This window comes from Sebastes umbrosus, chromosome 18 (genome assembly GCF_015220745.1).
Source record: "Sebastes umbrosus isolate fSebUmb1 chromosome 18, fSebUmb1.pri, whole genome shotgun sequence".
NCBI lineage: Eukaryota > Metazoa > Chordata > Actinopteri > Perciformes > Sebastidae > Sebastes > Sebastes umbrosus.
Window position 1 is genome coordinate 12699295 of NC_051286.1, and position 25338 is coordinate 12724632.

General features: G+C 42.2%; 1 protein-coding gene and 2 long non-coding RNA genes across 8 annotated transcripts in view; 2 read left to right on the forward strand and 1 right to left on the reverse strand.

The window, feature by feature from the left end:
* On the forward strand, positions 1 to 13062 carry LOC119476979. Its single transcript, XR_005204142.1, has 3 exons — positions 1 to 12; positions 1278 to 1280; positions 12794 to 13062. It is a non-coding gene; the product is annotated as an uncharacterized LOC119476979 (long non-coding RNA).
* The window catches only part of sash1a (SAM and SH3 domain containing 1a), a 187723-nt gene that overhangs the window by 114724 nt on the left and 47661 nt on the right, over positions 1 to 25338 (forward strand). For 4 of the 6 annotated variants that reach the window (XM_037750709.1, XM_037750710.1, XM_037750712.1 and 1 more), the window contains exon 2: positions 24699 to 24827. In XM_037750709.1, coding sequence (XP_037606637.1) covers positions 24699 to 24827 — 129 coding nt within the window. Of the gene's footprint in view, positions 1 to 14144; positions 14844 to 16280; positions 16355 to 24698; positions 24828 to 25338 lie in introns of those variants that run through there. The other 2 variants (XM_037750713.1, XM_037750714.1) reach the window with 2 other exon arrangements.
* LOC119476980 overlaps positions 8964 to 25338 on the reverse strand; it is a 25804-nt gene continuing 9429 nt past the window's right edge. Inside the window, exons 2-4 of the long non-coding RNA XR_005204143.1 lie at positions 19851 to 19860; positions 18650 to 18655; positions 8964 to 8976 (exon numbers count right to left, since the gene is read on the reverse strand). This is a non-coding gene — a long non-coding RNA (uncharacterized LOC119476980). The remainder of the gene's footprint in view (positions 8977 to 18649; positions 18656 to 19850; positions 19861 to 25338) is intronic.

The following is a 25338-nucleotide window of genomic DNA, read 5'->3' on the forward strand; positions in this document are numbered from 1 at the left end:
GACCCCTAGCTTGTCTTCATCCATCTGACCATCCCTTCCCTGCTCGATCATTTTCTCTATCTGTATTTTGCTCATGTTTTGCTGCCTGTCCGATTGGTACAACAAGGTCTCAAGATGTCCCCCAAACATTCAGCCAGTTTATAACAGTTATATTATATGTATAGGAAGCTTATATAGTTTCATAATAGGTAATCAATGTCATTTATTAGGCAAAACAACATTTTATGGTTGCAACTTCTCAAATTTGAGGCCTTTTCTAGGTTGATTATTGGGGTTTTGGGGGTTGGTCAGACATCATGCTGTATTGAAGAAGACTTGAAACTAGTGATTGAGAGTATAAACAAATGTTTACAATGTTTACTGAGGTAATAAATCAAGTGAGAAGTAGGGTCATTTTCTCATAGACTTCTATTGGACTTTTTCTTGCAACCAGAGGAGTCGCCCCCTGCTGGCTATTAGAAAGAATGCAGGTTTAAAGCACTTCAGCACTGGCTTCACTACAACTGAAGTGGTGACACGTGCAGTCTGTATTCAAACACAGCATCTCCTTTTTAGGAACGTGTCCTTACCTCAGGCAGAGCCATCTGTATACAAACACAATTTTACTCAGCCTGCATATAATCTCAGTGGGCCCATTAACCTTTACGCTGCTTCTGGTCCCGCTGAGTCGTCTTGGCTCCAGAGAAGCTCCACTCTTCCAGAAGGGTGAGGGGGCAGTGGAGCAGACTCATTACTGGTGCATTGGCTGGCCTCTAACCCAGACTGGAAGGACAATCATTAAACACACAAAGCTAATGACCGCCGACTGCTCCGTTTGTTTTTTTCTATCAGCCTGGGTGTCTGTTTGTCGTTGTTGTGTGTGTTAGCGTGTTGGCGCAGGTTACATACTGATAAGATCAATGGGGACACGGATAACAGAGCGACACAGAGATTGAGTTAGTGAGAGTGAGTCAGGAAGGTGTGTTAATTGGTTCTGAGTGACCATCTGGACCAGAGATTTCAGACAGGACTCCCCACCAGCCTGTAATGAGGTCTCGTCAGGCCGGAGCAACCATCGCCACGGCTTATGCCAAGCATCGGGGGCGCCATGGTAACCTCTAAGCCCTTTTTACCACCTCAAAGGTTATGAGTCAGCCAATTACAGCACAGAAACTCACAAGTCATCCCAGATAGATAAGTGCCTAGTGATGATTTTGATTTTAACGGTCAGGGTTATAACTAAGATTGGGTTTTAAAGATAACCTTTTATGCTTTTGTGCTTTTTCCCTTTCCTTTAGTGTGTTATATAGTTTTTTGTACATGTATAAGGTCTGTAAAGTTACAAAGCCCAAAGTCCACGCGAAAGGGAGTTACTCTCCACCACAGAAACACTGCTCCTAAACTGCCTGGAATGCCTTGCTTGAAGTCCTGCTTTTTCTTACGTAACATGGTGATGTCACCAAGTTACACATTTGCATAATACCTGCTTAGCCGCTGGTTTGAAATTTCAAAAGAGCTTTTTTTTTAAACATTAAACCACAGTGCTTTTATTGGTACCTGAAATGGGTCCTTAGAGTCTAGAACCGAGAGTTGGCATTTAAATTTGTGATGTTTACTTATGCTTTGATCCGATAGTTCCAGATTTAAATCAACATTTTGTCAATTGCAGCCTATTTTAAGGTCTTGCAGCTGCTTGTCTCTAAATATTTTGGAAGTTTGGCTCCTTCGAAAAAGTTTATTTTTAACGCGGTATTGCTCTAGTATCTGTTCCAAAAGATAGGTATCCCATCAGTGCTAGCATTTGAAATGATTCCCTGGTCTATTTCTAACTTTAGTTTGATGATAATTTGTTGAATTTGGTTGAATACATTAGGAAAAAAGACAGTAAGTCAAATGCACCTTTAAGTATTGCTATGTATAATCACCTTTAAGTATTGCTTTATTGTTTTCAAGCTAAAGACCCAAAGACTTTTGACCTCAGCAGATTTAAAAACATATGAGCATCAATTTTATTTGTTTCAATCCACAATATCCTCAAGTTTGACTTCATCCGTCTCCATGTGAACCTGTTTAAGCAGTTAGGAAAAATATACAAGTTGTGTTTTGTTTTGTGTCTCTGTGGCCGGACGTTGCCACTGGGCTCATATTTTGCCGGTGTAAGCAGGATCCTCTGGGCTAAAATGGGGGGAAATTCCTGTGAAAGTGGAGGGCTCCAGTCAGTGGTTGAGCTGAGTTTGCACTATGTTTGTGTGTTGTGTGGTTTGAGTTTCGTGTAGACAGACAGAGACGGGTTGAGACTGTGCTACATATGCACCCACATACACACACAGAGCAGCCAGAGAGTGAGTTTGTTGGAATGAGACACTGGCGTATAGCGGCTGATTGGTCGTCTGGCCTGCCGGTCATCTGTGCTGCTGACTAACTTTCGTTAACTGTGTTGCTCAAATATGTTTTAAATGTGAACCTAATACATGCATTAAAGCTGCAGTGGGTAGAATTACAATATGCTGAAAAAGGTTATTATGGAATTTTTGCCCAGTGATGCCAAAAACATTCTGCCTACTGCAGGTTTAAGCTGGTGGTTATGGAAAATATTATCATTCAACGTCAACAATGAAATTTAAAATTGAAACTTGAATTAGAAAACATGGAGGTGTGATACTAAAACCCAACTGATTTCTTAAGATGAGACACCGATTACTAAAATTGACAAACATGTACAAACTAGTCGCCTCACTGTGATGTCAGAAAGCAATACAACTGGTTGGGGTAAAGAGGAAGCACAAGTAAAAGTGAGAAATGATTGGGAAGGAAATGTGGAAGGGGCTGAATGTGCTGTGGTCAAGGTTAGACTCTGGACCGAACTGGCTAATGATGTCAGTAGGGACGGGATGATCTTGTATAATGTGCTCTGCAGACCGCAGTTAAATCCGGAGTACAGAGCCAGTTACACAGCACGAGTCAACAATTTAGTCTGAGGTACCCGAAGAAGAGAGACATCAACACCACATATTTAAAACAAATTCAAAATACTTACTTTACTTGAGCTAAACTAAAAGAATTTTTCTTCCTCGTTTGTTTAGATTCTTTGTCATTGTCAGCAGGATATCTGAAAATGGATTTCCAAACAGTTCAGAGGACAGATCGGCTCTGTGCCAAGGAATGTGTAGCTCAAACAATGAAATAAACTGAGGTTGTGTTCTAGATGTCAGTGGAGTGTTTACAGACAAAATAATTCAGTTCAGGCTGAAAATTGATGTGATAAGAGCATCTTAGGTTATATCATGGACGTTTGTAGTCATCATTTGGAGAGGTTGCGTTTGTGAAAGAGCTCCGGTCAATTTTCTCTTTTTGGCTCTTGAAATTGAATTATAGTATGAGGAAACTATTTAACTCTGGTACTGGCCCAATACTCACCAATAACCTCAACAACAGTCCCAACAGCACGGAGCATTGGGTTGAATAATATGTTAGTGTTACTGTAAATCCCTCTGCGTTGAGGTTTTGATATCCATCCACTGTTGTGAGTCAGAAGAATATTTTTTTTTTTGCATGTCAGCATGTATTTTAACATGGCCGTTTATTTGCCTCTAATGTGCAAAGTATGTGTGACAGATCATGTGTCGCGGGTTGTGTGTGTGAGATATATGATGACCGCGTGCATACTGACAGTAATTACAGAAGGCCGCACCACAGAGCGGCCCGGGGCTGGCCGAGGAACAAGTTATTATAACATCTAATACATAACCAAATGTCGGCCGTGTCGGCAGCCTTTTTTCGCTGCGAGCGATGTGATATAAATCTGCAGGGAAGGTGAAGCTGTAAAATGCTCATAATACATGGCTCACTCTTGGTATGAAAAGATTATAAATGTGGGCTTGAGGTATTTTTACATTTGATTTGCAGTTGTAGTTTGTTATTCAGTGTGAGTGAGTACATGGCTGAGTGTCTGCTGTATATCCTTGTCTGTTTATGAGTGTGTGCCAGGGATAATGTGGCATCTCCACAACTGGAATTCCTCTCACACCGCACCACACAAGAGACTCTCTGTCTTTTTACCGCTCCTGTAGGAACCGAATGTTGTCTCTTTTGCTAGTTTCCACCGGCCAAGGTGACCACCTAACAAATACGTTCATGTACGATCCAACATTTTGTTGTCCCGGCTTCTTTCTGTGGTGTCCCAACAGGTGAGAGTGTTTAGGCAGAGAACCAAAGCAGAGATGGACCCGTAAAGTCTTTTATCGAGCCCCACTGGCTACTGTCTTGTTAGCACTGGAACTGTAACGTTGTGCAAAGCTGCTCTACGTCTGTATTGTGTGCAGGCATGCGTGCCTGTGTGTATTTGCGTCCTATAAACTTGAAGCCAGCGCTATAAAACTGAGATTGGGATGAAACTGCAGGGGATAATTATGTGTTCAGAGCACACATGGTCATTAATAACATCGAGGCCGAGCTTGTTTTTACTGTAACTAGCTCGGAGGCTAACATATGGCAGAGCGGCTGACTTGACATAACAGGATGTGCGAGGGGCATTTAATAGACAGTCCAGTGTGGTGCATGGGCGAGCAGGGCCCTTATGCTCTGTGGTTTGTGAGTATATTTGACAACAGCAGGGGGCGCCACTATGTCCCATTTTTACTGCCCCATTCTCAGATAGAGGGACACAGAGAGGGGAAGCAACATTTTGAGAGGAAAAAGATGGCAAAACATAGCCATGGGAAAGCTCCTGATAAGCAAGAGACCAGTGACAAAACAACCTAAAACAGCTCGCCTCGTCAGGCTAAACAGATACGATATCTCTGGGTTGTTTTTGAGATTCAAGGTGCAGTCCATGATTTATTGGCAATAATGTTTTGTATTCAAAGAAGACTTTACTTTGACTGGAGTGCAGGTGTATTGACTCTGTGGACTCTCAGAAAGAGTAATTGTTGCCAAGGGAACAATTAGGATCCATATAAACATCAAATAACAAATTCTGGCCATGTTAATATCAGTCAGGGATAACCAATTAGGAATAGCTGTGTTGCAATGAAGTATCTTAGCACAGATAAGACAGTGGCGGCTATCTAGACTTCTTTCAGTACAGTGTAGAAATGTTTGTACTCTCATAAATTGAAACTCACATTCAGTGTGAAGTTAATCAGTAAAATGTACGTTCTTACAAATCTCTCCGGAGTAACAGTTAGTTTTACTAGCAGATCTGATATTTTTAAAGGTGCAGTGTGTAGGATCTGGCGCCATGTAGCAGTGAGTAGAACTGGGCAATATGGCGATATATGTTCTCTAATTAATATAAACATTTATATTTTTCTATAGTTTCTATCGCGATATAGGTTTGGCCTGTATTTATTTCCTTTTTCTGAATAATTTAACTTGAAACTTTGATGTTCACTTTGCACTCAAGTTCTTAAAATGAGAAAGTACTTTTCATTTGTCATGTATTTAATTCACACAGGAGTATACAAAAATAGGCTTTACCATGTGGTTATTTCATATAGACTATTTATTTATTGAATTACCAGAAATATATGATATATATCGTTATGGAGATATGAAATTACCCATATCGAGATAGAAGATTTTGCCTTTGTCGCCCAGCTCTTGCGCTGAGGTTGCAGATTGCAACCAAAGGAAGCTTCTGTTGTGTGCTAAGCGTGTTGGAAAACTACGGTGGCCAACATGGAAACGTGAACACGTGAATGGCCCTATAGAGACAGTATTTAGTTTGTCCGTTCTGTAGAAACATGGCGTCCGGCTCCGTGAAGAGGACCCGCTCCCTATGTAGATATAAACCACTCAGTCTAAGGTAACAAAAACACAATTCTTATTTTCAGGTGATTATACACTAAAGACAACATAGTTATTAATATTATATTCAATTTCTGCCAATAGATCCCCCTAAATGTTACACACTGTTCCTTTAAAGTATCCATAAGTACCATTCCAGTAAAGTAGAACAGCAGTTCTTCTTGGGTCGGATTTATTTTGACCTCTCACATGCTCTCTCCTTGTTGTAAAACTGGTCTGCAGTGCATCTTGTGCAGACAGAGCTCACAGAGTACAGAGTGAGATGACCAGACGACTGTATGACACACTTGGACATCAGCGGTCAGCCTGGCACTGCCACCCTGACACCAACACAGCTGCCAGTCGAGTCTCATGACCTCCATCCACAGTGACACCAACACATCTCCACTGTCTGCACCTGTGGCCTCACTCACACAAACAAACAAACAAACAAACATGCACTTTATACCCTGTTCTTGTTGTGTAAGAGCACATGCGTGAACAGCATTTTAACAAAGACGCAGTTTATTCTTCGTCCACGGCCATTTCTCTTTCAAACACTCCGCGTCCCCGCCTGCAAAATATGCACCAAGCTCAAAAACACTCCGTTAAAGGAGTCTGGCCTCTCGCGCCGTGCCGCTCATACCTCTGGAAGCTCGCTTACATCCAAAACAACATCTGTCCTTTCAGTCGCGCCTGATTAAAACAACCCTGGAATCTCACTTCACACACGCACACAATAGTGTAACATAATCACCTACTGTACCACATGGCCACGGAGGCGTACACTGCATGGAGAATGTGGGGATCCAGGGCTTAGCAGAAATATGCTTTGTTTATATATCGGCGGTTTTCTACACAAAGCACATGAAAGGGTCGTGCAATTACCGCTGCATTAATGAAAGCGTGGATTACTACTTGTAAATCCAAGTCGGAAATGCTCGTGTGTTTAGGAGGCACAATATAATAGTGTGAACTGTATACATATGAGTTGGAGAGTGCACAACTGAGGATACAGAACTCTTCAAATTGACTCATATGCGACACGAAGAACGTCAACCATTCCAGTGAAAATGTTTTGTCTGAGTTACAGCGGTGTCAGCAGGTTTTTCTGTACCCATTTGTTGTTCTGTGTTCTCTCCCAGTTGCTCATGCATATCACTTTGTGTTCATCTCTTCCTCTACATTTTCTCTTCTTCTCTTCCTCCCTCTAGCCCATGAAGTAACTCCCGTGTTGATATTTGAAGTTTCCCCCAGTTTCCAAAACTGCTCCAGTGTTATGGTTGACCACCCTATGAAAAGTAATACCCCGAGCACACAAACAGCGAGCGCCAGGCGTTTCATTATTACTCCCCGAAAGCATTGTTTTCAGTGGAAAGGCCAGTGTGTTGATTTAATTTAATGAGTTGCTCAGCTGGGGGAGGGGACCGAGGCAACAGTAATTAGTTGTCATGCTAATTGGGTTTGTGTGATAACTCCCACACAAGGCTCAGTGGCGTGTGAAGCACTGTGGGGCTGGCCTCGGCCGCCTACGCACACACACACACACACACATCTTGCACATTGGAATACACATAAACACATATATACACACACATATAAATAAGAGTAACCAATGCTCGCATCTAGATTGGTTCAAAAGAAAATGCCTGGGGACTGTCAGGCCTTTGACCCATCGACTAAGCGGAATTAATGATGTGAAAATCTTGATCCCAATTAATCACTTAGAGAAGGCGCACGGAGAACTAAGAGATAAGGGTTCAGGACGTTCGATCCAATTAAGCTTGAGGTATAAACCTGTATGTGCTGATTTGGAAAAAAAAAGGAGGACGATGTGTAGAAACACAGCGTAAGACAAAGGTGAGAGGTAGATGAAGATATGGGCAACAAGAGAGCACCTTTGTTGCTTCAATGTGAGGACTTTATAATGACCTATATTTAAATGAATATCCTCATTAAACCAGTATATACATTTCTAAAGTTAATACAATCTACTGGAACAGAATAGGCTGCATGATGTTACTTATATTATCACAATCTAGAGGATATATGCTGTAAAACTCAGTTATGTTAAGTGTTAGTGTTGTGTGGTCATGTCTAGCATTCCTTCAGTGCGTTGGTGGTGTCCTTGATGTCTGTCCACCAACTTGTTAATCACCCCTGGCAGCACGGTTCGTGACTCCCCACCCTGGGGCTATTTTTAAGGCCTCGGGGTCACTGACCTCCTGGAAGGGTCACTCTCACTATCAGGGGAGGTCCAGCCACTGCTTTGCTTTAATGCCATCTGCATTCTTTTTCTATCTCTTATCTCCTTTTTCTCCTCCGCTCCGTCTCAGGGCCCGTCTCCGCTGTCTCTCTGTCCTCCTCTTCATGTCACCGTTTAGTCCTAACAACTCATGGTTAGAACTAAATATGATTTACTATTATTTTCCTTACAAACTCTACAGTGTAATATAACTAGGGCTGGCAAAGTTGACGCAATAATAACAAGTTAACGCAAATTTGTTTTAACGTCACTAATTTATTTAATGCATTAACACAGAGAGTGAAGATACTGGTATCATATGAAACTAGAAAAACCTAAGGAATCCATTGATATGCTAAATTTTAGCGGGGAAAAACTGTTGTGGCCATTTTCAAAGGGGTCCCTTGACCTCTGACTTCAAGATATGTGAATGAAAATGGATTCTTTGGGTACCCACGAGTCTCCCCTTTACAGACATGCCCACTTTATGATAATCACATGCAGTTTGGGGCAAGTTATAGTCAGTCAGCACACTGACACACTGACAGCTATTATTTTTTTATTCTAAATACAGTACCTGTGAGGGTTTCTGGACAATATTTGTCATTGTTTTGTGTTGGTAATTGATTTCCAATAATAGATATATACATACATTTGCATAAAATAAGCATATTTACCCACTCCCATGTTGATAAGAGTATTAAATGCTTGACAAATCTCCCTTTAAGGTACATTTTGAACAGATAAAAAATGTGCAATCAATCACGATTAGTCATGCAATCACGATTAATCATGTGATAATCGCAATTCAATATTTTAATAAATAAAATAAACTTAAAATATAACTTTTATCAGTTTGATGCTAATTACTGTTATGTTACCAGCCTGAAAGATTCCACTGCAATCTTCTCCTACTCTCTAACTCCTCCCACACCTTTATCTCCCTCTCTATTCTCTGTTCTTACCTTGCATCATCATCATCATCACCCCTCCTACGAGTGTGTTTAGACACGCCGCCCGCTTTTGTGCTAATCTTGCTGAGTCACAAAATGAAATGCTGCGATACACTGTAATCCAGGACATGTGCGTTTATAGGATATCTACCATCTCAACGGAAGTTTATCTGAATCTTTAACGTTATTCAGCCTGTGGGAGTGTTTGAGCGGATAATGAAAGGACTCGGTGGGAGATTAGTTGATTCTTTGTAGATGTAAGATCTTCATGTCTGTAGTGATATCTGCAAGACACACATGCTCTTCCCTGAGATTTAGTCTTGTCCTGACCTGTTCTAAGGTAAATGTAGTCATAATGCCAGCGCTGTCAATCCCAATCCCTACCCTGCTTCCATTTTGTGAAAATAAACTTGTTTTTAACTGATTTATTTTGAGCAGAAAGTCACACACACAATGACCCCACACAGAAATGACTTTGGTATGTCTGATATAATCTACTCCAGAGGTTTCCCTGCTCCGACCCAAACCTGATGACAGCGCAGTTTTCTTCCCATCCCACAGGAGCCCAGCAGAATCAGCACAGGAGAAGAACGATAAGACAATGAACCTATTAATAATAGATAAAAGAGATGAAAGAATATAGATGAAAGGCAGTAAAAAGTGTCAAAATTACTTTCATACTTGACACCCATCAGGACGTAATCCAAGTCCTGAGGCTTTCGAGACCATGTTCAAAGTAACCCACGCTCGCAATTTATATTCATGACATCATCCTTTTCGGGGAAAGAGCCCCCTATATATCATGAGAACCATGAAACAAGTTCAGCTCTCACATCCTACTTTCAGGACACATTTTATAGACGCTGTGAATTGGTTGCAGGCGGATCCTCTTCGCGTTCATACGCTCCGAATGTTGCCCTCGTTTCTCACAGAAGAGCTGATCAAAGGAGCAGACTCTCTGACGTGTAGTAAATTGCCAATTAGCTTATGGTGAAATAATTAGCAAGTGGCTTGTGTTTCCTCTCGTCTGGCAACGTGACACTTTGATTAGTGGTCAGTGTGAAGAGAGAAGGGGAGAGCTGGCATCTCCACACACACCGGCAGTGTTTGATGAGTGTGGTCTAAGTCAACAGGCTTCCTGCTCTCCTCATTAATACAACAGTTTGACCCCTCTGTTTGAGTTGCTCCAGGTGGGGTCACGCTGTCTTGTATTTGGGTAAGGGGGGGAGGGTCAGGGTGGTGCCTCAAAAAACACAGCGTGGTCATCATTCTTTAGAAGCAGGGGAAGACGGATGGACTGCGCAATGATGTAATGGACACACACACACATTAGCAGTCCTACCACTCGCTGCTGCTGTCGACCAGAGGTTACAGATGCGAGGTCGGCGATCGCAGACCCCCGGGTTGTCGACTCGCCGAGCTGACAAAGCTGCTCTTGTGCGAGCGTGTGTTTCTGTGTGTTTAGACTGTAAGCGGGATACTGTTGAGCAGCTGCTGCTCATCCAAGGCCTGTAAAAAATGCACCTACACACACTTTGAACCATGATGTTGTATATAAAGGAGCGATCAGTGCCAACAAAGAGGAGTGTTATTTGGATTTGTGGTGCAGGAGTGTGCACCATTTAAGTCCAGGCTGAAGTATCTACTGGATGGACGCCGGAGTCATGATCCCCAGAGGATGAATCCTACTAACTTTTTTTTAGTGCCACTATGATGTTGTCATTTGTGTTTTTTATTGAAATATCTCAAAGTATTGGATGGATTGCCATGAAATGTGGTATTAACATTCATGTTCCCCAGAGGATGAATTGTGAAAACCTTGATCCCCCTGACCTTTTCTCTTGCGCCATCATTGGGTCCAAATTTCTATTTGTCCATGACTTCAATGTATGACCAAATATCATATAGACTGTATATAAGAAGTGGACGTAGTCACTCTGACGTCACCCATTGGTTTGTGGACTACCGTTTTGAAGCCTCAAGTTCTGCATTTTGGCTTTCGCCATCTTGTTTTTTTGCAACCAGAAGTGATACCAGAGGGTGGAGCTACAACCGAACGCTGAATAAGACATTTCTAGGCGACCAAAATGTTACAGCTAACTTTCATGAACTGAAAACACACTGTGAAAGGGTTCAAAGTTGTAATTCGAAAACGGATAACACCGCGGTAGCGACCTGTCAATCACAAGGTAGCCACGCCCTAAAGCATACCCTGCTTTATGGTCTATTTGACTCTAAATGGAACCATAATTTACTAAATGAACATCATGCTGCATTGAAGAAGACTTGAAACTAGCGATTGAGACCATAAACTCATGTTTACAATGTTTACTGAGGTAATAAATCAAGTGAGAAGTAGGGTCATTTTCTCATAGACTTCTTTTTGCAACCAGAGGAGTCGCCCCCTGCTGGCTGTTAGAAAGAATGACAGTTTAAGGCACTTCAGCATTGGCTTCACTTTTTCAGACCCAGAGTTTCCTACTGCCAAATATGTGCAAAACTAATGACATTCCCACCAGATGCTAAACTAAGATGGTAAACATTATACCTGCTAAACATGCTAACATTATCATTATGAGCATATTAGCATGCTGTTAGAAAGCAGTTAGCTCAGAACACTGCTGTGCAGTCTCACAGACTCTAACTGTAAGTCTTGTTTCAAACATCAATATCTTTATAATACGCTATTAATTGCATAAAAGTGTGCACATATCAATCAAGTGTAGACTGTGCTGCAAAAATGTGGAGATGTCAGTGAAACGTGTGGGAGCCTTTTACACCCCGCATAACCCACAATAGGGTCCTATCACATATCTCCTCACACTACAGGTGAAACTGTAGCCGTGGGGATTATTGTGTAACTGATCACCTTTTGCATGGTTACAGGAGAGGAATGTGTGGTAAATGTTTTATCATTTCCCCTTCGGTTATGTTGCTTTTTAAATTCATGTTCTTATTGCATGTGGTGTTGTAGGCCGATCTGGTAAACAGCAGGTGAAGCAGCATTTTAGATTGGCTTGAAACCAACCACGGGGAAGAGGAGTTGAGAGAGAGGAGCTGTGATTTAAAACGTTCCTCTCCGTCTCTCTCTATCTCTCATCCTTATGGCATCTGTCACAAGACCTGGCAGCTGTTGCAGCTCTGAGAAAATGTGCCTCTTCTGAGAACAACAGGGAGAATCAGAGACTTCTTCATTACAATAGAGTAGCCTGCTGGTGGAGCGTAACAAACGGCTGATCAGACAGGAGAGCTGTGCAATTTCATGCTCGTACATGACGTGTTTCTTTTTTATCTTACGTATTCAAATGAGATCTGCAGCACAGGGGACGTCGCTGTTACATTATGTACCAACAGCTGGTGTTTGTGATATGTGAATCGTTAGACAAAAGTGACTCAGATGAAGTAGTTACAGTCAAAGTTTCATCGTGTTATTGTTCGGTATTTCGACCAGATTTATGCCCATGCGTAGGACACAGTATGCATCACCCCCTTAAAAACATTTTTTCCCATGCGCTTTTTTGTTGTTCGTACAATTGTGTGGAGAATGTGCTTTGTTCACAGTCCCTATTCAACGCCGGCCGGAGAGACGTATTGGTGGAAAGCCCTGTCAGCACGAGATAAAAAAGTTTTCTCGGCTGGTAAAAAAACAATCCCTTAAATGAACTATACTTCTATAATGGCTTTTTAGAGCATACAAAACTATAAACTCACTTCTTAAAACGCTCATAGAAGGCAATAGGGACATAAAAATCATCATAAAGTAGGATTTGGTCACTTATGTCAACAATGAGTACAGCAGATATTTTGGAAATTCACATGGTGTTTAGAGTTAAAGGGGAACTACTGCCATTTTCAAAATTCAGACATGTTATTCCTATGGTCTAAGACAGTCCAAAAAATATTACTAAACATGAAAAACTCTCTCCCAAATACAAAAACTAGGGTGCTAAAACTCAAACTTGTGATGTCATAGGGTATAAAGTGTGGATCTGCTCCATAGACAATGAATAGGGAGACATGTTTTAGATGACACAGAGAGCACCCACGGGAAATGTTGCGAGCATATGGGAACATTTTCTGTTTCCCAACTGAGAACACTACAATAGAATAAAGCTCATTTGGGTATAACAAAAAGAAAACAAACATTCTGTGGGTCCACAAAATCAGTCCTCCCTTTCATTGTTTAAGGAGCAGCTCCAGACTTTATACACCACTATGACATCACAAGTTTAAGACTCTTGTTTTTGGCTTTCAGAGAGAGTAGCTCATGTTCACATATATTGATTGAACTTTACTAGGCCATAGAAATAACATATTGGAATTCCTAATTTAGGTGGTGTTCCCCTTTAAAGGGACTGTTTGTAACTTTTTACACGTATAAATCTACCGGGTCGGGATCCAATGCGCGCTTGCGTGTGGCCGGAGTCTCTGCTCCTCTGCCTGCTTGCCTTCACTCACACAACGCGCGCGTTCTCGCTCCACCTCTAGACGTGCATGCGCGCACACTACACACTGCAGAAGAGTTAGTTTAGCTCTGAGAATATCTAGTGAATGTACAGTGGACGTTTGTGCAGAAATAACTGCTGCAGCTCCTTCAGACCTACAGAGGTTTCCCGTGTCTTGTGAAGTGACGGGGCTCCGCAGAGAGAAACGTTATCGTCTCCGACCGGGTGCCAGTGTTTCCCTCACACCGCGGTCGGGAGGCTGAAGCAGGAAAGCCAACACTAGGATCAGCAGTGATTCATGGAGAGACCTCCGTCTGGTCAGCTAACATTACTGCCAAGCAGGTGAAATATAGAGTGATATTATGCTTTTAGCTGACGTGTGTCGCCTCACTGTTTTGAGCGATGCCCGTTCATGTCTATGTAGAGCGAGCACAACCGCAAGCCCGACGCTGACTTTCGTTGACTTAACAGCCACAGGTGTCGCTGTTAACAAGACATTTCTGAAAGTTACAAATAGTCCCTTTAAATTAGCTGGCGTTCCCCTTTAAAACAAAATGTGTGTTATGCGCAAAATATATTAGATTGCTCCAACAAACTTGTCATTTGACTTATTATTGGAATATTAATGATTTGTCAGTGGTCTGAGTTAATTCCTGGCCATTGTGCTCTCTGGCACGGGACATTGTGCTGTAATGTTTTGTTGGGAGGAGTGTGTGTGTGTGTGAGAGAGAGAGGGAGAGAGATGGGGGAGGCGCAGTGTTTGGAGGATTTGCTCTGTGTGCTCTGTGTGCTCCGGGCGGTTCTCTCACTCCAAATCTTTAATGGAAATAAGCTCCATGTGTGCTCGCTCCACTAGTTTAGACACTTTTCTGTCACTCGTCGAGGGATTCCATTAACTTTTTCGGAAACTTCTCCTCCACTTGGACGACATATCTCCACCACCGGGTTGTGTGTGGTGTGGTTTGCTTTGTGCCCGGGCACTGCACCGTGCAGAGCGGACTGAAGAGCAGAGAGGAGGAACAACACTGCTAGGAAGTTTTTCTCTTAACTCCAACTTTTCGACGCACGAGTTGTTGTTGTTGTTGTGGGAGTTTTTCGCAAACATGTCCGGACGCATTTTACGCACCAAACTTCGGATCGTGCCAAACAATGTTGGAGCGTTTCACCGGTGCGTCAGGGGCAACTTTGTGTAGGAGCAGCAGACCTTGGCACGCACACACACACACACACGTCTCGTTTGTTTGTTTGTTGCTGGTTGATCAGCAGCCTGTGGGGGTTTGGATTCAGTCACTGGTCTGACTGAACACAACATCTTGTAACATCATGGAAGGTGATCAGGAGACTGGAGAGCCTCCTCGAGCAGACAGTGCTGCTGCTGCTGCTGCGTCCACAGACAGCTTCTCCCAACTGTGGACGGACGTTATGGGCATGCTGGTGAGTTGTGAGGAGGTGACATGATCATATAAACCAGGGTGCCCAAACTTTTCCCTTGGAGGGCCAAAACTGGAACTCAATGGTGGGCCATGGGCCAAAATTAAACACATATTGTATTATATTATTAAGATGCAAAATGGTACTAGGATACCAAGTTCCATAATTGAATATGTTTTACATAGTTAGTCCCTTAAAACCCATCTGCTGAATACAATTGGGCTCATTTATGCAATTTATGCATTTCCAAGACTGTTTAGGGTCCCCACACTGCAAAAACAGCCCTACTAGAAATAAGCCAAATATTCTTAAATTTAGAAAAATGTTCTTGTTTTGAGCAAAAAAATCTGCCAATGGGGTAAGCAACTTTTGCTTGGCTAGAATTCTTAAAACTAGACTATAAATCTAGACACTTTAAGACTGTAATGTGTCTTAAAAATAGAAAAAATAGGCCAAAATGTTGCCTATTACAAGCAAAGAAACTGTTATGTAAGAAATGTTTACTTAAAATGAGTGTTGTGCTTTCTTGATTAAGCTGACTTTAAGATTTGTTTACTTAATTTAAGAATTTGCACCTTAATTAAAATTTGAATATCTTATTAAGAAATAGTTAGATATATTTTATTAAAATGAGATTACTTTTCTAATGCAAAACTTGCTTGTCAAGATAATTTTTCTTTTTAGGCAAAAAATAAGAACAAATTCCTAGAAACAAGGCTTCTTTTTACTTCCTTAAAAATCCTTTTTTTGCAGTGCAGTATGTAGAAATATTAAAATACACCATTTTTAGAATAGGCAAAAATAACACATGTATACTGCATTCAAAGAACTGCATGTTTTTCCCCAAAACTGCATAGGATTATTATAAAATGGGCATGTCTGTAAATGGGAGATTTGTGGGTACCCATAGAACCCATTTTCAGTCACATATTTTGAGGTCAGAGGTCAAGGGACCCCTTGAAAAATTACCATGCCAGTTTTTCCCCACCAAAATTTTGCCCAACTTTAGAGTGACAAGCTAATATGGCACGATATGGTACTAATGGAGTCCTTAGGTTTTCTAGTTTCATATGATGACACTATCTTCTAACCATAAACCCAAGCCGTGTACGGCCTCCAAAAGACAGTAAAGTCGTTTTGGGTCTTTTAATAAAAAAAAAAAAGAATTTGCTAACATCTGGTGGGCCAAATCAAACCTGAAAGCAGGCCAACTTTGGCCTGCGGGCCCCACTTTGGACAGCCATGATATAGACTGACTTTATAGACTCGCAACTAACTGCGAGTTTTCACCCTCACCCTCAAAGTTGACACTGATTCGCCGATTGTGTAGCCAACTAGTCGGTGCATGCAAATTACACAACAAAACAACTGTTATATATAGGCCCAGGTTTCACATGCAGCAGCACTCTACATGCAGTCTGGGTTCAGGTGGTTTAGTTGGAGGCTGCTGGTGACTAATTCATACTGTTGAGTGGGTCGAATCTCAATGCAAACAGGAATCCAGTGAGAATATGGTATGTTGCACTTTGAAAGATTAACCCCTTTGTGTGTTTTGTTTGCTGCCATGCTTCTCTGTGGCTGTTGTTGTACTTCCACACTTCATTGTTTATCCATTGGAGGACCTCAGTGAACTTTGCTGCTGTTTTCTCTCCAAGTTAGACATGATGATGTTGCTGCTGAGGCCTCCAGCTGAGGAGATGTGTTGAGTCAGTCTTGTAGATTGGATGGTAAAAAGATGCTTTGGCCTTCCTGAAGTTGACCTCAAGGACTCGGAGATATGCTGTGGCTATCTTTGTAACATTTTACTAACTTGCATTAGAGGTTGAATAATGGATTTTTAAAGGCTGATATAATAACAAGAGTTTGGAGAAGCTGATATGCAGATTAATCTGGTGATACATTTTGTGGGGAGAATATAAACTGAAAATGGGTCAGATATGACACAAATCCCACTTGTCAGCCTGCTGTAAAATCCACTATTCCTGTAAAGTATTACCCCATATTTTCTAACCATATCGACCCGAATAATGAGTTGATGTTTTTTTCATGGAGTGGAGGATTGCTTTCTGAAAAAAATATCTCAAACTATCTAAATAATAAATGTCTTAAATGGAATTTAAAGTCTGTCGTGCATTATGGCTGGAGCCGGGGTCTTTAACAGTTAAGATTATTATCAGAAGTTAATCATACGCACACAGATGTTTTCAGCAAAAGTGGCCCTTATTATGTGTATGGAGCCTCCATGCAAAACAGTGATGTACGTCCCCGCATGACTGGTGGCGTATTGTAAGTTAAGTCTGTTTTCCCACAGTGTTTCAGTGATTCATTTGATCATAAGAGATTCTGAGTGCCCTGTTTTCTTTGTAAACCTCATTATCTCAGTCCAGACAGTCAGATGTACCGTACATGTTTGTGCCTTAAATGCTGGTGACTTTGGAGATGCTGTATATTGTAACAAACCTCTTTTGTTTGGTCTTGATTTTACAGGCCACAGCGTCTGATTGATCTGCTGACCAAATGTGTTGCATTCTGTTTAAAGACAGAGGTGTTAATTTGGTTTGGTCTGGCGCTGAAGATGTGAATGGTGTGTAAATGAAGGAGTGTGAGTGGATGTATGTCGATTGGGGAGGGGGGAGATTGTCCTGCCCTCTGACACCGGGTGGGAGACCTGGCACCCAGCCAGGCAATTTATCTACATTTATTGCTCTGGAGGCAAATGTCTGCAAGGCTGTGCTCATCTTTGACGTATTTCCCCTTGAGCTGAAACACACACACACAGCAGTAACAAGCTTTTTGAACTCTTTTGTTCTTGGCATACATGCATCCAATACACACATCTCCACTATTTTATCCAATCATCCTTTAAAACATTAAACTTTTAAAGTTTTAACTAGTTGATTATATTGATAAATGCATCCTTTTCTTTGCAACACAGTTGAGGGTCATGAACTAGATGTGACATTAATTTGAAGTAGCTAACTATCCCTTCAATAAACATACTGCATCTAAAGTAAATTCAAAGTCATCGGCCACCCCGCCAGCAGACATGGCACGCTCTCATATTATTTCAAATTCTTGTTCCACGTACTGTATCGCTTTACATGCTTATGTCTTCAGTCTTGGGAAGGCTTGGATAGCCTGTGTGACCGTCTTATTTTCCTATACTGGAAAGATTAGAGGTGTGAAAGTATGGAACTCGATCGGCCTTCTTGGCTGCTGACGGGGTCTTTCAAAAGTTCAGCGGGTCAGTTTGTCATACTAGAACTAACTGGTCGACAACCGTGATAATGCGTGCTCTTCTGTTGGTTGCTTCTGCTTGAGTTGATGGCAGCTTGTAAGTTATGTAAATGGGTTCCAATAAAACATTGGCATTTTTTCTTTCAAGTATACAATATTATATTTTCACTATCTTAGATTGATTCATCTAATTATTGGCGTAAAAAAATAATAGTCACAATAAAAACTCACAAAAACAGAAGTCTCTTAAATGTCCCTTTTTATATAATGAGCTTTATTCCTATAACAATGTGCTCAGGCCTATGAGATGAATATCCTGAGCACAATGAACACCATCCACCTCAAAGCAAAAATGGATCTGCTATATATAACTATTGCCCTATGACTTTCAATAGCTTTTGTTTTGCTTGGTTGCGAGCCTATATATGTGAATGCCCTTTAAAAGTTGGGCTTGCCCCAAGCGTGTTGACCCAACTTTAACTCACTGTTGCTAATATGTTTGGTCTCGGCTCCCCACACGTGAGGACATGCCTGTGCAGATAGACATCCACCCTGATAAAGATCTGGTGAACATGCGACTCCTGTCTTTAACTGTTTACTGTAGCTTTCAGCACACATGTCAAACTCGAGAACTACTATTGACGGAGCAGATACACATTACACAGCTCCTCCACGTAATGCCATCTACATTTCAACATAAGTTTTCATCATGTAAATCAAAGAGCGCTTTTGGTCTGCAGTATTTTTCCGAGGGGGGCTTGTCGTTAGGGTTAATCAGTACCCTGTTGTGGAATGTGTTTCAATAAGAATACCGAAGTAAGCCAGTCATTTAATTGTGGTTGAAGCCGAGTAAATAGCACTTGAGCTAATTAAGAGTCAAAGGCAGTTTATGACGGAACGGCGCAGGAGCTATGGCGGTTCTAAGTGGTCGGATTTACAGATGTTTGAATGGGGATTTTGCTTCTTGTCCAACCCCACTTCTGGAGACATGAGGGGTTTTTCCTGAACTTTCTTTATTGAATGTTAAATGGACATTAAAATGGCCTGACTGGAAACAGAAAACTCTGTATCCGCATCTGTACAGACTTTAAGATCTCTAATCCGTAATAATCCATTCCTGTTCCTCACTATTGCACCTTCTTTTGGCAAATGTTCTACGACTCTGTGGGGTTCAGTGTTATCTGGAAAGACTGCTGTATTTCTTAACACAATGTGGAGGAGAGACATTTTCAAACATGCCTTCACTCTGTCGGGACAAACTTCTAATTGTGCTCCTTCCTAGTCTAGTCGATTTGATCACAAACCTGGACAGCTGACAGTCATCCATTATTCGCTCTTTTGCTCCTCTGGAAGAAATCCCATCTTTGCTTGAAAGGTCATCTTGAGCCTTGTGGAAATATTGTACTTGCCTGCAGGGAACCCTCCTCTGTTTGAAGAGAGTTTTGTGGTGTTTCACACAGCGTGGGTGGGAGTTTGTCCATTTGGAAGACACTGCTTATGTACTAGACGGCGCTTCATCTCTAGACCTAAGGATCGGATGCCGCTCTCGAGACGTGAATATTGATTGTGTCTGGGAAACATATGGTAAGATGAGGTGATCTCTATGTTCCTCCTCCCACGTAGTACTTCATACGGAGTGGCAACATATGCTCCAGTTCTTTTTCTTGCCAAACCGCGGTTAGCTAGGCCACTTTATGTCTTTGCCAATAATGTTCTAACACAGTCTATCATAGCCTAATTTTGTCTATTGTTGCCCAATCCAACTCAGCTCACCCCCTCCTCCCTGACGTGTCTCATTATTGAGGTCACACAGAGATCTGGCAGGTTTCCTCTGTTGGGATGGCAGAGCACTGTTCTGCTCAAGCCACGGATATCCTCAGGAAGCCCTCTCTAAAGGGGGTGGGCTGTGCCCTCTGGCCTCACCTTCCTCGACAGTCATCCCCCCTTGGCTCCCATACAGGCCAACACTACATCTTAGTCACACTTGAACTGGTTTTGTGGAATTCTCCACTACAGTACGTCCCATCGTTTTTCAGAACTGCTGTATTTTTGGATGATGCAACATTGCACATGAGCAGCATTTTCTTTTCATCCACATGTCTTTACTTATCTTTTCCACATTTCTCTTATCAGGCTTTATTTCTCTTTCTCCTTCTGGTTTGAGTTCTATGATCGGTTGTAAGACGATATAGAGAAAATCAAATATTTTTATCAAATACCTTCGATATTAGGGTTAACCATTGATACTTGCTTTGGTAGTATTTACAAAATTTTATTTTTGATAAATAATCATCAGTAATGTGGATATGATGACTAAGTGGGTAAAGGCAAATAATATAACCGCTAGAACAGTCTGGTAAGTTCAGAAAATTACATCACTTTACTGTAATGCAGCCTTTAAAACCAACACTTGTGCCATATTACAAGATCCAAAAAGACAATATCTAGTCTCGCATCATTATATAGATATTGTATCTATAGATTGCCCAGCCCTTATTGGTTGGCAGTACAGTGACACTACTGTACTAGTCCAGGAAATAAAATGGGGATGATCAGATCTTACCTGTTGGAGGAACTGGATGGATAGAGGGCTGGGTGGAGTAAAGGATGGATTACCTGCTATTGCTTTTATGGTGACTTGTGTGGGGACTGTTGTACAGGCGATCTCTCGCACGGGTTGGGTTTAAGCTGGTGTATCCATGACTCAGGGTGAATGCGGATAACCCTTTTGGTTCACTTCTTGATGAAACATTAGCACAATGCAGCACAATGCAAGACAGTCGGTGGCTATTTAAACCTGCCGTACCTGTCCTGAGGTTGCGCAGCGAGGGGAAAGTGATCACGCCACTGACGTTCAAGCGTTACATCAGATTTGCGGCTCTATTGTAAACTGTTGTCTTTGTTCTTTCCCCCCAGAGAACGGGTAGTCACCAGGCCTGTAACAATGGTTATAATACCACATACACTACCACTCAACCCATTCAGGAATGTGAGCCCAACGGATTGACCAGAACAAACGTGTTAAGCCCAGGCATGTCTTTTATGGTTATAATATACAAGCCCTTTCTTTGAGAGACATCTAACATGACGTGGGGAAACCTCAATTGAGTGTAACTTGATTGCCAGATTAGCTGTATGCCTTGGCAGTGATTCCTTAGTCATCAGTGCCTAGCATGCTGGTTGTGGAATTTTTTAATAACTTTGTAAGAGATTGCTTTAGTGGAGCGCCATTCAGATGCTCTCTGTCGTGAGGAAATTGTCACTTCAGACTGGGGACTGCTCATTCTTTATAATGTGTATGCCCTAGAATAATAGAAAGAACAGCTTGTACCTAAGTATTTATTTTGTGAATCGTAAAAAAGTGGTGTGTCATGTCGTTGCATCATAGACTAGTGAAAATGATGTCCGTTTCTGACAGTGCTATAATACAGGGCCCAGAATGGTAGAATCTTTGGGAACTATAACTCTAGATATAGCGTGGTAACATAGGAAGTACACAGCATTGCCTCTTTTATTAAGCCGATGCTGCTTTACTGACTTACTGAAAGTCTGATGAAAACAAACTTCTGTGGTGGTCAGAATGCCAGGAATGCCGTGGCTAATTGATTAAGCCAGCAGAGAGGCTACTGGGTCTCCATGCTGTTTGCATTCTCATCTGTGCAACCATGCCACTTTTTGTGAGCACATACACTAACCATATATTCCAATACTAAAGCTGAGGATATTTGATTCATTTCCATTAAAGATGGGGGATGAACCATATTCATATCTTGGAATTCTGGCATGAATGCTTATCATCTCCTCCAATGCAATCTTGAATATTGTGTAAATCACTTGGTTATGGTTCAGTAGCAGCCGTATCACACATTGCTGAAATATTTATCCACTGTGGTGCAATAGCAGTAGTTTGTGTTATGATGGTCGAACAACATGGCAGCCACTAACTCCCAGTTACACTTCAGTTATACTTCTCACAAGTGTCTTCCCTCAATGTTGAGTTGCGCAAAGTCTTGGAACAGAAGTGACATGCAACACAGTTTTTGTCTGACAGATTTCAGCTGCACAATTGGGAGTAGCCATCTCCACAGAGCTGCAGGCTCGAACAGCACGTGACAACCTGGGCACTCTTTACTGTATAAATACACACAAACTCAAACACATTTTTGCTTGGGTGTTGTTTTTTTTTTTTTGTATGACTATTGTTCCAATGAAAACTGGGAGTTGTCCTCCCTCACATCCACATCCAGGGTGGAGGAGCAGTTACATCAGCTTGAACTAGTATTAGCCTCCATTTCAAACATACCTCCATGAAACTCGATGTGTTTATTAATGTGGTTAATTCATTTTTCAAAATGATATTTTTAGAGTGGAGGTTTGTTTGAAGGGTTAACACACAGACACCCATATGCTTTCCAGTTGGAGGATTTAATACTCATCCTTAGAATCTCTCTTATAGATGCCGATTTTTTTTTCTTCCCACCCAGACTCCAGATGTTTTATCCTCCTCTCACCCCACAGCTGCTCTAGTCAGTATCCCACAAATCATCCCTTGTCCAGCCTCCTCTCCCACCCTCCCTGCCCGCATTTCCAAACTGGATGTGTGGACCACTGTCAGATCCCTCCATGCTCCTCCACCTACACTCCCACGTTGACAGATTCTCTCCTAAAAATGTGGACTAAGCTCATCTGCTGACACACACAGTCGATCTAACAGCCTGAGAAAATAGTTCCTTTCTTAAGTCAGCCTCTGCAATTCTCCCCAAGGCATTGTCACTTTCTACACTTGTCTTCACGTGCTGCCTCACCGTGGATATACATAACTGAGCATATATGCGGTATCACTTTACACTGGGTGGTGGTGGTGGGGTGTGAGGGTCAGCTGTGTTGGACCCCCCATGATGAGCTCATGCCACTGGAGAATTGGAGGAATCCCAGTTATTCATGCACACACATGGATGCACATCAATCTGAGAACAGCAAAGCACGTGCAGCTTTACCTGTCCACAGCCAACGTTTACATTCGAATAGGCGAATAGATCAGTACAATCATGGCATGGTGATTAAAACATCTCGGAGTTCTGTAATGAGAGCGTGCTTTCAGGCAAGTGTGAGGAATGGAGGGGAAAGCATGTGTCTGCTCAGGGAATGCTCCCACCGGGAATCTCAGTCATCTCGGACCATATGTTCGGCCAGAAACCGAATTTCTCAAGTAGTGAGAGTGGGAGGATAGATCACAGCCAGCCAAACTGGACTTTGAGACAGAACATATGTTTTGTTAGTGATATTGTCAGTAAGTAATGCCCTCATTTCATAACTTAATCCACCGAGCTGTGTTGTTTACGATCGGTCTGCCTCGGGTTTGTTTTGGTCCAATGTTTTCCAAATCTCCTGCATGCATGTGCGTGCATGCTAATGTGTGTTCACAGGGGCCTTATGCCCATGTGAATGTGTGTGTTTGTGGCGTTCACACTCACAGTGATCCATTCATCTGTGGCCTGGCACCCAGATAGGGAGTCCGGTTGAGAAAGACAGAGACTGAGAGAGACTGTTCGGACCCTGCACAGTGACTCAATGCTAGCTGTCTGCCTGGCACAGATTAGATCAACACTGATGAATATTCAACAGTTTGCCATCGCTGCCAGAGTGGCCCACATTTTAACCAAAGCAAGAGATGAGTGTCGGCCTTCTCTGCCACATTGTACAAAAGAGGTGGCTCTTCTTATGGGTTTAATTAAAGGAATAAATCAAGTTTTCAGATTGATTCTGGCAGATGGAGCAAGACTATAAGTCTATATTCCAAACCTGATACGCGGACTGACCCCATCTAACTTCACGATCGTGATTCAGAACACTGTTTCCAAAAGTAACTTGGAACATTACATCCAAAGCGTATTCTGTTAGGAGTGCAGCTTCCTCCCTCAATCCTAAACACACGTCTTCCAACACAAAGACAGGAACTGTGTTGATCTAAACTGCGGCGAACCGGAAGAGTGTGTTTGGTTTGGAGTTGGGTGAACGTCTGAGGAGGTAAAGGGCATCCTTGATATGAGTCTCGATAAAGACAACACCCAGGATCGAACCAAAGACACTGAATGGGACTTGATAAGAATCAGCTGCCGAAAATACACAGACCTTTTATTGAGGGGTATTTTTAGGTTTGTATGGAGTGTATGTGAGTAGTTTGGGAACAACACATACCTCCGTACATGTGCGTTGGTGAGTGATTATGTTTGTATCCCAGTGCCACGCTCAAGCCATGCCACTTTTACCCAAATGCATGCCTCTAGGTACCCTTTATACGCCACTAATTGTAAGTGTATGTGAGTTAGTGGTTTTGTAAAGCTGCGCTGCGCTGTAAACGGAGAGGATGGAGGGATGTGCTCGTCACACAGTGTACTGACTTGGTCAGGCTTTTTCCTCTCCTGAAGCACTGGTGGGACGTTGTGAAGTGATGCATTTATTGTTAGTTTTTCTTTTGTTTACATGTGAAGTTCTTCAGTGATTCACAGAATACCAAATTGCAAAGACATTGTTTTCCCTGTAGAAGTAGATTATCAGCTTCCCTATCTCGGGAATGTCATGGTTCCCTGGCTAAACCAACCCTCTCTTCCTCTTTTCCAGGATGGTTCTCTGGGCAACATAGATGACCTTGCCCAGGAGTACTCTGAGTACTACAACACCTGCTTCAGTGACGTCAATGACCGCATGGAGGAGCTACGCAAAAGACGAGTCTCCCAAGAGCTTGACATGGTAAATACAGACTCACGCACCCACACATGTAAAAGAAAACTTGCATAGCAACATGGTTTGAGCAAAAACAGCTGTCAGCCACAACATTTCACGCTCTCCACTCAGTTTCCAAATTGCTTCGGACAAATGATAATTTTTCTTGCAAATCCTTTAATAATGACCCTAAAAAAATCCCCCTTTTTTTAGAGTCGTCTCATAGCTTTACACAGTGTAATTTCCACAGTCTCAGCCAACGACCTGGCAAGAAACAACGGCAGCGGAACTAACTTGAATGTGTGCTAAGGTTTAAGACTTTCCTTAAAGGCAGTACGCCTTTTCTGGATGTGAAAGCAGTGGTGTTCTGGGGGTCCATGGGGGGGTTTAGGGGGTCCTTTTCACAAGGATGTAGGGTAGTGGGGCACCCCTTTGGTTGCCAAGCTGCACACCAATGTGTGAAGGAATGCTGCTGCTGGTGCTGCTACAGAGGGCCTAGCTCTACCCAGTAGGTCCACAAACACAAGAGTGACTTTTG